General features: G+C 45.9%; 1 protein-coding gene across 1 annotated transcript in view; it reads right to left on the bottom strand.

Moving 5' to 3' along the window:
- ZFAT (zinc finger and AT-hook domain containing) overlaps window positions 1-13,563 on the bottom strand; it is a 159,278-nt gene that overhangs the window by 97,135 nt on the left and 48,580 nt on the right. The window contains exons 6-8 of the mRNA XM_018554003.1: window positions 12,464-12,617; window positions 4,187-5,541; window positions 780-1,012 (exon numbers count right to left, since the gene is read on the bottom strand). Of these exons, the coding sequence (XP_018409505.1) occupies window positions 780-1,012; window positions 4,187-5,541; window positions 12,464-12,617 (1,742 nt within the window). The remainder of the gene's footprint in view (window positions 1-779; window positions 1,013-4,186; window positions 5,542-12,463; window positions 12,618-13,563) is intronic.

Raw genomic sequence — 13,563 nt, 5'->3', positions numbered from 1 at the left:
CCCCCCCCCCCCCCCCATCCAGTGACTTGGCAGCTCAGCTCAGCCTTATCATTACTCCCAGCAGTGACTTAGCATCTGAGTTCACTTACCCCCAACTCCACCCCAAGCGTTGACTCAGCAGCCCAGCTCAATGTGCTTCCCCATCGCAGCAGTGACTAGGCAGCTCAGCTCACCCTGCTCATTACGCCCAGCAGTGACTCAGAATCTGAATTCACTTACCCCCCCCCAGCAGTGACTGAACAGCCCAGAACACTCTGCTTCCCCTCCCAGCAGCAACTTAGCAGATTGGCACCCCCATGCATGACTCACCAGCTTAGCTTCCCAATCACAGCAGTGACTCCATAGCTAGACTTCTGCTCTCCCATCCTAACAGTAACTCAATAGCTAAGCTTTCCCTGTACCCCCCTTCCAGCAGTGACTTAGCAGCTCAGCTCCCCAACAATTGACTCAGCTATTCATCCCCACCCTCCCAGAATAGCTCACCATAAGAGCGTAGGGAGCTGAGCTGCTATGGCATTGCTATGCTAAGCTGTAATTGCTTGTAGTGGTTACAATGTGAGCTAAGCAGCCGAGTCCCTGTTTAGAGGACGGTGCTGAGCTGCTGAGTGAACCTTCACAACGTCATTGCTTTTGATGTGATTTTTTGAGGATGAATTTCTCCCCAGTGCCTGCAGCCACCGAGGTTTATAGAATATGTACATACTTGAATTTCCATAGCCGGGCAAAACATTAACCTTGAAGCAGAATTGACCTTTACATATATGTCTAACTGGGCTTACCAGGTCCGTGTGTATCTTGAGGTGTGCCTGCAGCTTGTACTTGTCTGGACTGGAGTAGTTGCAGCCTTGCGCCGGGCACTTGAGGGACATGTTGCTGTGTTTCTGGATGACGTGGCGTTTCAGGCAGTTTTTGGTGATAGACGAGTAGCTGCACTGGGAGCAGAAGTATAAATGTTCTCTCGTGTGTGTTCTGACGTGCATGTCGTAATGTACCTGATACCAGAACAGCTTGCCTGCAAGTAAATGTAGAATGGCAACATAAATCACATATGACAGCAAGTCATAAACAGGAAATAAAAGACAAGGCCAAGAGAAAGTCTGCTTGCAGAAGAACCAGTCACCGATGGGCATTTGCAATAATCTGAATCTCCACCTTTAAATTGTTAAAACAATACAGCCTTACCCCTCAGGGATTGCTGGATTTTTTATTATTTGCTCGTTTTTTCTCTCTGTCAGATCAAAGTATGCGGCTGTAAATCCACCTTTCTCCTGCCTAAAGTCAGTTATCAGCCCTTAGCTCAGGCAGGAGACAGGTCTCAGCCTTCACGAGGGCCTTACTGTCTGACAATGGGGTGACATTTCTAAACGGGAGAGAATACAAGTGAATAACCAGGGCTTGAAATATTTTAGGGTATCTCACCAGTCAGTCAAAAATTTCACCAGTCAGCATGACCACACTATAGCCTTGCAATTTATGTTAAAAAAATTTTGTGACACATAGAGCTTTCGTTTGGTGGTATACACTGAGTGGCCAGATTATTATGACCACCTGACGTTTGTAGGCAAATTGGCTATAATTAGCTATAATTTTGCGCTGAAGTTGCTAGAGGGCCAGACCATTATAAATAGGGAAGCAGGTTGTTTACCACGACAGTAGAAGTGATTGGTTTCTGAAGATACGGGGAAACAACGCGATGTAACAGCCTTTGAACGTGGGATGATTGTTGGCGCTCGGAGCCATGGAGCGAGTATCAGCAAAACAGCAGAATTCATTAAATGTTCAAGAGGGGCTCATTGTTAAAGTGTTTAAAGACTGGACTGTCAGCCGAAAATCTGGGTCTGAACGTGCGAATTGTGGCCGTCAGCGACTAGTCAATGTTAGGGCAGAACGGAGAGTGGCAAGACTGGTACAAGACAACAGAAGGGCAACAGTGCAGTGTCTGATTCCTCGCATCACCTTTCATCATCTCGTGGAGTCACGAGGCAGCCCAACAAAGTCATCTCGTGGAGTCATCTCGTGGCCCAACGAAGTACTGATGGGGTGGTCATAATAATCTGGCCACTCAGTGTATAAGCACCACTGGGAGGGGGGGGCAGTTATTTTTTACTATATAATGAAAAAAGTACAGTAAATTTAGAAAAAAAATGTTTCCCCTACGTTATGTTAAAAAACATTTATTCTTACCCATATTTTTGGTCAAATATAAAAAAGACGGGGTCATGTCGGGTAAATAGACACCAAACAAGTCTTAAAATTGTGCGCGCTCGCAAAAGCGATCACACCCAAAATTGGCCATAGGTGACGATTGGGTTATTCTGGCAACGGCCCACCCGGGGTGGGGGGTGAAGGATCCCCCATATAAGCTGTCAGCATGGATGAAGGAATTGAAAGTTTTAAAGAAAACACTCAAGGTGCGTGGCCAGCTTTAGGACCTGAACTTTTTTTTTCCCCCACTTAAGAGGGCCGGAACAAAAGTCTCATACTCACAAAATGTCAATATCCTTTTATCTTCAAGAAAAGATCTATAAAATGCAATCTCTCTCGTATCTAACCCCACTTGGAACTAAAATGCACATTTCCGTCAATATCAGAAGGACGTTGGAGATGCTCCGATGAACCCGGCAGCTTTATACACATCTGATGAGAGTTGAGCAATAACCCCTTTCAGAGTGAAATCTTATCTACTTACAACAGTATGTGTATCTCCGGAGTCCAGGCCTCCCCTCTGGGTGGCCCTTCAATTATCAGTGTGTATCTAAAATCAAAAAGGCCTCCTGAGGCATTGGCAGCCAGAAGACCAGTTCCTCAACACCAGAAAACAGACAGCCGCCCTACTATAGTGGAACGGGTGAATGTTTTCATAGAGGAACTGTAGATCCGCAACTGTCTATAATCTGTAAGTACGCACAGCAATAGGTAGACACATACATACCCTCCTCTCTATATATTCTTCTTCCGTCGCTCACATCTAAGAGCTTACAAATGCTGGGAATGGATTGAGAGCATACACTACTCTGAACTGAAAGGGAGCCTTTGTTTATTTTTTTTACATTAAAGCCTCATTCACACTAGTGGCATCAAACCTGCGTTTATACACATTTAGAGCACATTTACAAACACATTAGTTGCATGTAATTGATTTTTAATGGCATTGCATCAATCTGCATTCAGTTGAGCTGCGATTAGAAAAAATAGACCATTCCAGGACCACAATACTAGAGGTGCACCGAAATGAACATTTTAAACCAAAACCGAAAAAAAAAAAATTTCAAACCTGCTTACATTTTTTTAAATATTTTTTTTAACTTTACTGTAGGGGGCTTCGGTGAAATATTAGGGGTCTAAACAGACCCCTGATAGTTCCCTTTTAAAATTAGGAAAAGAGATTGAGAACATTTCTGTAGCCCCTGTTATCAATGATCAGGAATCTACTATACTGAGTGTTCCTGTCTATTCATAACGTGTGGATATGTTACCATGTCCACATTCATGAATGAACAGGAAGTGATGTAGAGCACTTCCTAATCATTCATAACTGGTACATAGTAACTCATACTATGTCCAGTTATTTACAAACAAACATTCAGCGAACACTGATTGCTGACTGCTTGTACCGCTCTCCATCCTAACTCGCTGTCACATCTGAGCCGGCGGTGCAGGGAGGAGAGCTTGGTCTATTTTGACAGCTGACCCCTCCCCCTTACCGCCACCTCGGGCTCCTGTGACAGCGTATTACTGGTGGGTCATTACTCGCTGCCCGGCTTCCCGGTTAATCAGGCTCCATGCTCCATGTTTCCCGGCCGAACACAATCAAGCCAGCCAAACAACCTGGAGCCGGCTTACCGGGCAATCACGAAGCCGGGCGGCATGTCATTGCTCAGGAAGCCGGCTCAAGGCAAGCGGAAGCACCAATATCGGTATTCGGTGTTGGCGAGTACCGAAAGCGAAATATTGGTACTCGTACTCGATAACAAAAAAAACGGTATCGGTGCAACCCTAGTATAAATGGACCCCTAACACCAAGAGGGTCCTTGTGGAGCTGCTCAGATGGTATCGTCACTCCTGCCTACCACTCATAAAATCAGGAAGAATAAGTTCTTAAAAAGAAAAAAGACAGGTAACCCTAAAACCAAAACTGAACCGAGGATTATTGTCTCTTTCTCAACAAAAGTGGAAATCTCCTTACCGCAGTATTCACACTCCAGTTCCCCATAAACCTTCCTTATTTTCTGAAGTAAATCCATATTCAGTTGTCTCTTTTGTAGTCCATTCAAGATGGCCATAAAAGCGCCAGCTCCTGCTGAATTAACAGGAACAGGAGTCTGCTGGTGGCTCTCATTACTAAGGCTCTCCCCCGTGCTTTCCCTGCCGCCGCTTTGATCAAGGGAAACGTCTTTCGGCAAACTATCCAACTCTCCATCTTTCAACAGAGAGCTTTCAGCCGTGACTTGACCCACTGCTCCCGAAACATTATCTCTTCTCTGAACGTCTCCGAGGTTAGCATATAGATGATTGTTCTCTTTCTCTGTCAACTGATGTAAAAGTTCCTCGCTCGACACTCCCTTAGAGTCGATGGAAGAGTCTGTAAGCTTTTCTGGAGTGCAATCTGTTAAATGGTTTGCGTGCTCGCTCCCGGAGACAAGCAGCTCTGTTGTCTTCTCCGAAGGCAAACCATCATTGTGCGGTTTCAAATTCTGAGGCTGTTCCATAATAGTTTCCTGCGTTTGCATTTGTAGATCTAGAGCGGAAGGTGCGGTGGTGTCCTCCTGGACATTAGTTTCAATGTCCCCCAAGGCCTCTTGCTGGATGTCGCTACCAGGTTCTAGTAGACAAAAACTCTGACCGATGGAGTCATTAAGCAACGTTTCCTCCGCTGCGTCGGGGTGGGCTTCTTTGATGTGAGCTTTGAGCCTGACGGTGCTCACAAATTTTTTTAAACAGTTTGAGCAGACATAGACGAAGGGGTGCCTGCGCATGTGCAGCTCAAGGGAATGGTATTTGGTGGCGCCGTGGTTGCAGAGCTCGCAAGCGAAGGGTCTCTGATCACCATGGACCAACATGTGGCGGTCCCGTTCCAGTTCGTTTTTGAATTTCCGTTCGCAAATGTGGCAGTCGTAGAGGAGCTGCCGCTTTCCTTCTCTGGTGAGCAATCTCAGCTCGTCGAAGGTCTCCTTCACCTTTTTGTCCAGTAGATTGTGCGTCTCTTTGACGTGCTTGATGAGATTCTTGACGTCGGAGTACTTCTTCTTGCAGAAGCGGCAGTGCTGTTTGATCTTCTTGTGAACTCGCTCCACGTGGACCTTCAGGTGACCTTTGCTAAGGCAGCTGAATGAACAGTGGTCACAGCTGAACTTTTCCCCCGTGTGCTTCCTCATGTGGACGCTGAGGTTGGCCTTGATGGCGCTGGCGTAGTTGCAGAGCGGGCACTTGTAAGGCTTTTCATTGGTGTGGATTCGTAGGTGGGCTTGCAGGGAGTGCTTGAACTTGAAGACTTTATTGCAGTATTCGCAGGTGAAAATTTTAAGTTGGGTTGAGGCCAATCTGGAAAAATTAGGAAAATTTGAGTTAGGTAAAATTTAAGCTATACCTTTGAGGGCCCAGTCACACCATCAAAAGTGCGTTCGGCCTCTGGAACGCACTGAAACGCAACCCGGCCGGCTCACTTTCTTTTGGGGCGGGTGTGACGGTGCATTGAACTCAATGGCATCGCACCCTCGCCTGCCCCCCGCGCGATAGCGACACCCAAATGCGTGGCACATTAGTGCCTGCGTTCTGGTCCAGTGCAATCTGCAAAAAATGCTGCAGATCGCACTGGACTGGAATGCAGGCACTAATGTGTCACGTGTTCGTGTGCCGGCAATTGCACCGGGCAGGGGGGTATGGCTGCTGTGCCATTGAGTTCAATGCACCGCCACGTCCCCAAAAAAAAGTGAGCTGGCCGGGTTGCGTACCAGAGACCGAACGCACTCTTGATGGTTTGACAGGGCCCTAAGGGCAAGCCCCAACTTTGACATTTTTCATAACCACCTTCATATACTTTACAAAACCCTTTAGAACAAAGTTCACTTATCCTTCAGGCCCCTTTAAGGGAATGTTACCCCTCCAACCCGTCTAGTGCACAGATGAAGACATATCAAGTTCCAACAAGCCCGACCTCTGTTGATTGTTTATATGCGGTGACGGATCTCTTCCCTTGGCCACGCCTGGGCAGTACATCCCCATTGACTTCCATGGGGCCCATCTACCAGCCAGAAGACAGAGGTAGACAAGACCAACAGAAGTCAATAGGGATGAACTGAGCAGGCACGCCAGGAGAAAGAGACGTCCACCGCAGGATGTAAACAATCATGCCAATCAATCAACTAATTTAGCCCTTATTTGAGTTTTAAAGCTGAACTCCAGGCAGATATAAAACGCACAAATTATTGCAGCTCTGTATTCAATAACAGAATCTTAAATGTATTTTTTTTATGAACAATACAAGTAGTGTAAGTACCTGAACCTGACTTGGAAGTCCTCTGTACAGCAGAGCTCAGATTGAAATAGAGAAAGGCAGCACAAGGAGCCAATCAGATTTGCTGCCATTCTCATGTGCTAAAAAGACACATGAGGGATAGAGCAAAGTGACAGAGAAGTGGGTTAATCAGTCGACTGCTCCTCCTTTCACCATCCAATCATAGCCTGGTGAAAGGGCTGAGATCTCTAAAGTCTCATTCACACGGGGTGTGCTGTCCCGTACAAAGCAAAAGAGCCATTTTTTATGTGCCCAGAGATGCAGGAAGAAGCATGAGGGAAACTTATGTAACGCTATAGAGATGCAGGAGCTGTGCGCCCTCACATGATGCTTTCCACAGCCACATACAGACTGTGTACAGTCCTGTATCTGTCATGTCTGCTCCTGAGGCAGTCAAAACGTGGAGCTGCAGGAAGCAGCATGTGAGGGTGCACATCTCCTGTGTCTCCAAAAAGTTACATGAGCTGCCCGTCTGCTCGTTCCTGCAGCTTTGGGTGCATAAAAAAACAGCCCTATGCTATAAGGGCCTGTTCACATGAGTTTCAGGTCCTGATCAGGTCCGGATCTGCAGGCGCGGTGCTATGTGTTTTGCCACATTTTTGCCGCGTTTTTGATGCATTCCAGTAAAAAAAAATGGTATATATATATATATATATATATATATATTCAGGAGCGTACGGATCAGGTCAGCACAGAAAACTGACGTCGTGTGAACAGGCCCTAAGAGCGGCACGCCCCGAGAGAATGAGGCCCAAGTGTTGCATGCCTCCTGTTCTCCCAAACAGGGTGGCAAAGCTGTGTGAATCTTAGGGCTGAATAGACATTATAACAAATCCTTTGTTAGGAAAAGCAGCATTTCTTATGTGTACCTCAACTGTGTATTAAGCCATTTGCCTTCAGTTCAGCTTTAACTTGAGTCCAGCAGTGAGCTGATGACACTTGGCAGCTGACAGCAAGGACTGAAAAACGGCGTGCCAAAAGACCGAACGGCTAATTTAAAAAAAGCACTTTACAAAATTGCATAACCCATAACAGCTGATCAGGTATTAGCTTTTATTAACCCGACTTGGAGCAGACTATTAAAGCTAATGCTATCTGCACTGCGTTATTAAATTAACTGCAGTCCTGTTGGAAAAGCGATGACGGAACATTAATTCTTTATAGGAATATACCTGGGAGATCCTCCTGCGTCTGTCTAATGAAGTTTACCCATTTCATATGGCAAATACATTTTCCTTACATCCCCCCCCCCCCCTCTGTTACTTGCCGAACTTCCTAATTGTAAATCTAAAAGTTCTGCGTGCCAAGGGAGCAGCTCTGATTGCTGAACTATGTGCGAGGCTCTCATCTACATCTAAGTGAAATTAAAGCCGCTGAATTTAAACCTCTCCGGAGAGCGAGCTCTCAAATCTGGTGCGAAAGACAAGCTGCTCCGTGCCAGCGACCGTGATTACTTTGCATCAATTCAACACCTGACAGTTCCGCCGCCAGTCAGAGACACTTTGAGGTGTTTCATCAGTTTACCTTCAACTTACTCACATTAGATTAAAGCTCTCGCGGGGCAAATGATCGCAAATAAGCTGTTTGGCTGCGGTTCCGTGTCTCAGGGACTTTGGATGAAATTAGAGGCGTTTTCTACAATACCCTGCGACTCCTCTCAATAGCTGAAAGAGAAGGATACTGGATAAGGATGCCTTGTGACTCCTCTCAGATGAAAGAGAAGGATACTGGATAAGGATGCCTTGTGACTCCTCTCAGATGAAAGAGAAGGATACTGGATAAGGATGCCTTGTGACTCCTCTCAATAGCTGAAAGAGAAGGATACTGGATAAGGATGCCCTGTGACTCCTCTCAATAGCTGAAAGAGAAGGATACTGGATAAGGATGCCCTGTGACTCCCCTCAATAGCTGAAACATAAGGATACTGGATAAGGATGCCTTGTGACTCCTCTCAGCTGAAAGAGAAGAATACTGGATAAGGATGCCTTGTAACTCCTCTCAGCTGAAAGAGAAGAATACTGGATAATGATGCCCTGTACCTCCTCTCAGCTGAAAGAGAAGAATACTGGATAAGGATGCCTTGTGACTCCTCTCAGCTGAAAGAGAAGGATACTGGATAAGGATGCCCTGTACCTCCTCTCAGCTGAAAGATAAGGATACTGGATATGGATGCCCTGTACCTCCTCTCAGCTGAAAGATAAGGACACTGGATAAGGATGCCTTGTGACTCCTCTCAGCTGAAAGATAAGGACACTGGATAAGGATGCCTTGTTACTCCTCTCAGCTGAAAGATAAGGACACTGGATACGGATGCCTTGTGACTCCTCTCAGCTGAAAGATAAGGATACTGGATATGGATGCCCTGTACCTCCTCTCAGCTGAAAGATAAGGACAATGGATAAGGATACTTGTCCCTAGAGTCCAGATTTTGTCGACTGAGAAATTCTGCCCCTGGAATGAGCACAGCGAACCCGACTGGAAGATCTGCCTAACTTCTCTTTCAGCTGTGAGACTTCTGGTTCCTCCATGATGGTTGGTGTACAACGCTGCAGTGGCGCGGTCCAACTGAATCATTGTTAGTAAAGAGAAGGATACTGGATAAGGATGCCCTGTGACTCCTCTCAGATGAAAGAGAAGGATACTGGATAAGGATACCCTGTGACTCCTCTCAATAGCTGAAAGAGAAGGATACTGGATAAGGATGCCCTGTGACTCCTCTCAGATGAAAGAGAAGGATACTGGATAAGGATACCCTGTGACTCCTCTCAATAGCTGAAAGAGAAGGATACTGGATAAGGATGCCCTGTGACTCCTCTCAGATGAAAGAGAAGGATACTGGATAAGGATACCCTGTGACTCCTCTCAATAGCTGAAAGAGAAGGATACTGGATAAGGATGCCCTGTGACTCCTCTCAGATGAAAGAGAAGGATACTGGATAAGGATACCCTGTGACTCCTCTCAATAGCTGAAAGAGAAGGATACTGGATAAGGATGCCCTGTGACTCCTCTCAGATGAAAGAGAAGGATACTGGATAAGGATACCCTGTGACTCCTCTCAATAGCTGAAAGAGAAGGATACTGGATAAGGATGCCCTGTGACTCCTCTCAGATGAAAGAGAAGGATACTGGATAAGGATACCCTGTGACTCCTCTCAATAGCTGAAAGAGAAGGATACTGGATAAGGATGCCCTGTGACTCCTCTCAGATGAAAGAGAAGGATACTGGATAAGGATACCCTGTGACTCCTCTCAATAGCTGAAAGAGAAGGATACTGGATAAGGATGCCCTGTGACTCCTCTCAATAGCTGAAAGAGAAGGATACTGGATAAGGATGCCCTGTGACTCCCCTCAATAGCTGAAACATAAGGATACTGGATAAGGATGCCTTGTGACTCCTCTCAGCTGAAAGAGAAGAATACTGGATAAGGATGCCTTGTGACTCCTCTCAGCTGAAAGAGAAGAATACTGGATAAGGATGCCTTGTAACTCCTCTCAGCTGAAAGAGAAGAATACTGGATAATGATGCCCTGTACCTCCTCTCAGCTGAAAGAGAAGAATACTGGATAAGGATGCCTTGTGACTCCTCTCAGCTGAAAGAGAAGGATACTGGATAAGGATGCCCTGTACCTCCTCTCAGCTGAAAGATAAGGATAGTGGATATGGATGCCCTGTACCTCCTCTCAGCTGAAAGATAAGGACACTGGATAAGGATGCCTTGTGACTCCTCTCAGCTGAAAGATAAGGACACTGGATACGGATGCCTTGTGACTCCTCTCAGCTGAAAGATAAGGATACTGGATATGGATGCCCTGTACCTCCTCTCAGCTGAAAGATAAGGACAATGGATAAGGATACTTGTCCCTAGAGTCCAGATTTTGTCGACTGAGAAATTCTGCCCCTGGAATGAGCACAGCGAACCCGACTGGAAGATCTGCCTAACTTCTCTTTCAGCTGTGAGACTTCTGGTTCCTCCATGATGGTTGGTGTACAACGCTGCAGTGGCGCGGTCCAACTGAATCATTGTTAGATGAAAGTGCAACAAAGAGGTTCCTTGTTGAAGGGAGAGCCAAATCGTTCTGTGTTCTAGTATAACGATTGGGAGGCAAGCTTCCCTTGTACTAATAGGGTGTCCAATACCCCCCCTGTCTGGTAGGCTGGCGTCAGTTATAAGAATCCTACAGACTAGTGGAAGCAAGGATTTCCCAGACTTCAGGGCTGGATTCATGAGCCTCTAGACCAGGGATAAGCTGGTCTTTGGAGTCAGGTGAATGCAACTGTTCAACGAATGTGCCTGGAGGTCTGGAGTGGAATCAAGCATATGGCACGGCTCCACACTGTCAGCACATAGTGGCCAATAGCCTGCTATATTCTGAGTTTTAGGTCACAGGAGGGCATTAGTAAATGTCCTCCTGTGACCCTGAACAGAACTATGGCAAAAAAAGGTTTAGCCACAGTTCTCTTTTAAAATGGTGCTGGGATATCGGCTACTCATCCCAGTGTCATTTTAAAATGGTGCACACTGAATACTGAAGTACTTACAGTCTCAATCAGTGAAATCACTTTAAAATAACTCACCTTTGTAGCTACTGGCATTGTGGAGAAATTATTTTTTAAAGTTTGCCCCACAGGCACTGAAATCTTAGCCGTTTCCTATTATAGTCTATCGCTGAAAAATCTTGGCAGCCTGCCAGACCTTAAATTGTAGGCGTTTCTAAACTATAAAAACAATCAACTGAAACAAATTTAAAATTCTCTGTTGTGATCCATTAGGATCTGCAAGAATGAATTATTTCACAGTACAAACAGCTAGAGACTGACTGTCCCTGGCCCCGCCCCTTTAATTAGCTGAATTTCAGTTCTTTCAATCACGGAGGCTGAGCATGACCTGTGGGTGTTACCTTGGGTTTGTCTGCTAGGAATGCCCAGACTGACATCCACCCATTGAGGGATCAAGGCATAACTTACTCCAAGAGTCAGCCCACTAGCTGTATCAGGGGTTCAGGAAAAAAAGTACCGAAGCAGGGTGCTGCAATGTTGTCAGGAAGCCATTGTTAGGAACATGTGAAATGCTCCTATCCCTGTCGCAACCACTCAGCCCCATCTGGTGGTTGCCTCTTGTAATTGCACCTACCATAGTCCACTCAGCTGCAGGCTGATCAGGCTAATCAGCCTGGACATTGGTTAGTTGTGCTCTATTTAAGCATCACAAGCCCAGAGCTCTGGGCTTGTGATCGTTCCATCCTTGTCTTTGCCCTGTCTACACACGCCTGTATCCCGATCCTGAATCCCAGTCCTGCCTAGATCTTGTATCCTAAGTCTTGCCTTGGCTCCTATACCTGCCTTGTTTCCTGTATTTATCTTGTATTAGCTCCTGTCTTGTATTTGTTTCCTGTTCCTGTCTTGTGTCTTGCTTTCTGTTTGTCTTGTACCTTGACATCAGTCAGTACTTCTCCTTGGTGCCACCCTGTGGCATCACCTGATGAGAGCAAATAGTTTAAGTCCTGGGGGCATCCTAGTACCGGTAGGCGTGCTTGCCTTATGGGAACGGCGGCTGCTAAAGGTAAAACAACTCATCACTATTGGCTCTGGCAGCGTGCGTCCACAGCTAATCCTGACAGCAATGTAAACCCTGCCAGCCCTCCCACCAGCAAGATCTGCCTGCATTGCATAGAGAAGCACAGAACTCAAGTAAAGACCCCACTAAATCTAAAATATGGTATGGAATGAAAACTGAAAAGTTTTATTTAAAAAAATCATAAGCATGTTGATGCAAGAGGGAAAAAAAATGAGCCAGGGAAGGCAAAATATAAGAAGTTTAAACTGTCTATAACCTGGGCACAGGTGCACTTTAAGCATGAATGGATTGCTGGGTATTTGTATGAGATCTTAGACACAATAGGAAGAAGCATCACACACACAGTAGCTGTGTACAAAGTATTAGCGCTACCTGTTTGAATTCGAGGACTGTTCCTGAGGGACTTGCTGGATAGCGTACTCCTGGTAACCCCTCTTCAGATTCTGCTCTGGCTCAGCTGGCTGGGAGGCCGCTTCTGGCTCAGCCGCAGGAGCTGCCGCCTCGACTGGAATTATTTTTGTTGCTCCTGCCAAATAAATGCAAACAAAATGGTTTTACAATGTGTGCCAGACACGGAAACCGCACATCCTTCCACTGTGACAGCATGAATTAACAGATATAAGTTGGGGCAGACATGTTGGTTGAAGCTTGGTGTACTGTATATTAATAAAGTGACCGCATGGCAGTTTTGGTGTGACGGCACTATTGCTCATAATATTTATTACTATCACATTAGACTTTGTGTATGGTTATAGTTTAGGCATATCTAACCCCAAAAAACTAAAATATAACATTGTAGCTTATTAGTCTTTAGATATGGGGGCTGCATTAGTTTTCCTTTTTCAAGCTCTTCCTTATATTTTCACCTGGTGATCCTGCAAGTAACACACTTCCTGTCCTAGGGTGACACCGCTCACTCACTGTAACTGTATCAATGGAGGAGTAGCATTGCCCCCCCCCCTCCTAGGACACATATGTCAATTACAAGAAACGTCTTGCCACAATATTTTTTTTTAGGCCTGCCAGTCCCAAGTTTTGTACCATTGCAATGAGACTTCTTTTTATTTTATCCCTAGCTTGAGCTCAGCAAGAAAAAACCCAGCACCAGGACCCAGCACCTCCCTTCTCGGCAGCAGGTTTCTCCCGCCTGCACGTTCCTCCTCGCCTCTGCCTCTGGTCTTGTTGGCTCTGGTAAGTCACACTGTGTGTATCTGGGTCTGAGTGTGTGTGAGGGCACTACAAGTGTCAGCAGTCCCTGTCTATTTAATAGCATTGGATGGGTTAAAACAAGCTCATTAATGAAGCATTTTGCACAGCATGTTTTTGGCTATTTAGTAAAAGTGACCTGGGCACTATATCGCTACCTGATCACTTTTAAAGAAGTATTGGGAGAGTAAAATATACTCTCCCAAGTGCTCCCAATATACTGTATGTACATTAGTAAATGTACTCCTGGGACCCAACAGAGAAGT

The sequence above is a fragment of the Nanorana parkeri genome, unplaced genomic scaffold (assembly GCF_000935625.1).
Source record: "Nanorana parkeri isolate BGI_ZX_2015 unplaced genomic scaffold, ASM93562v1 scaffold138, whole genome shotgun sequence".
Classification (NCBI taxonomy): Eukaryota; Metazoa; Chordata; class Amphibia; order Anura; family Dicroglossidae; genus Nanorana; species Nanorana parkeri.
Note: the sequence above shows the minus strand (reverse complement) of the source record. Positions and strands in the feature narration are given on the sequence as shown.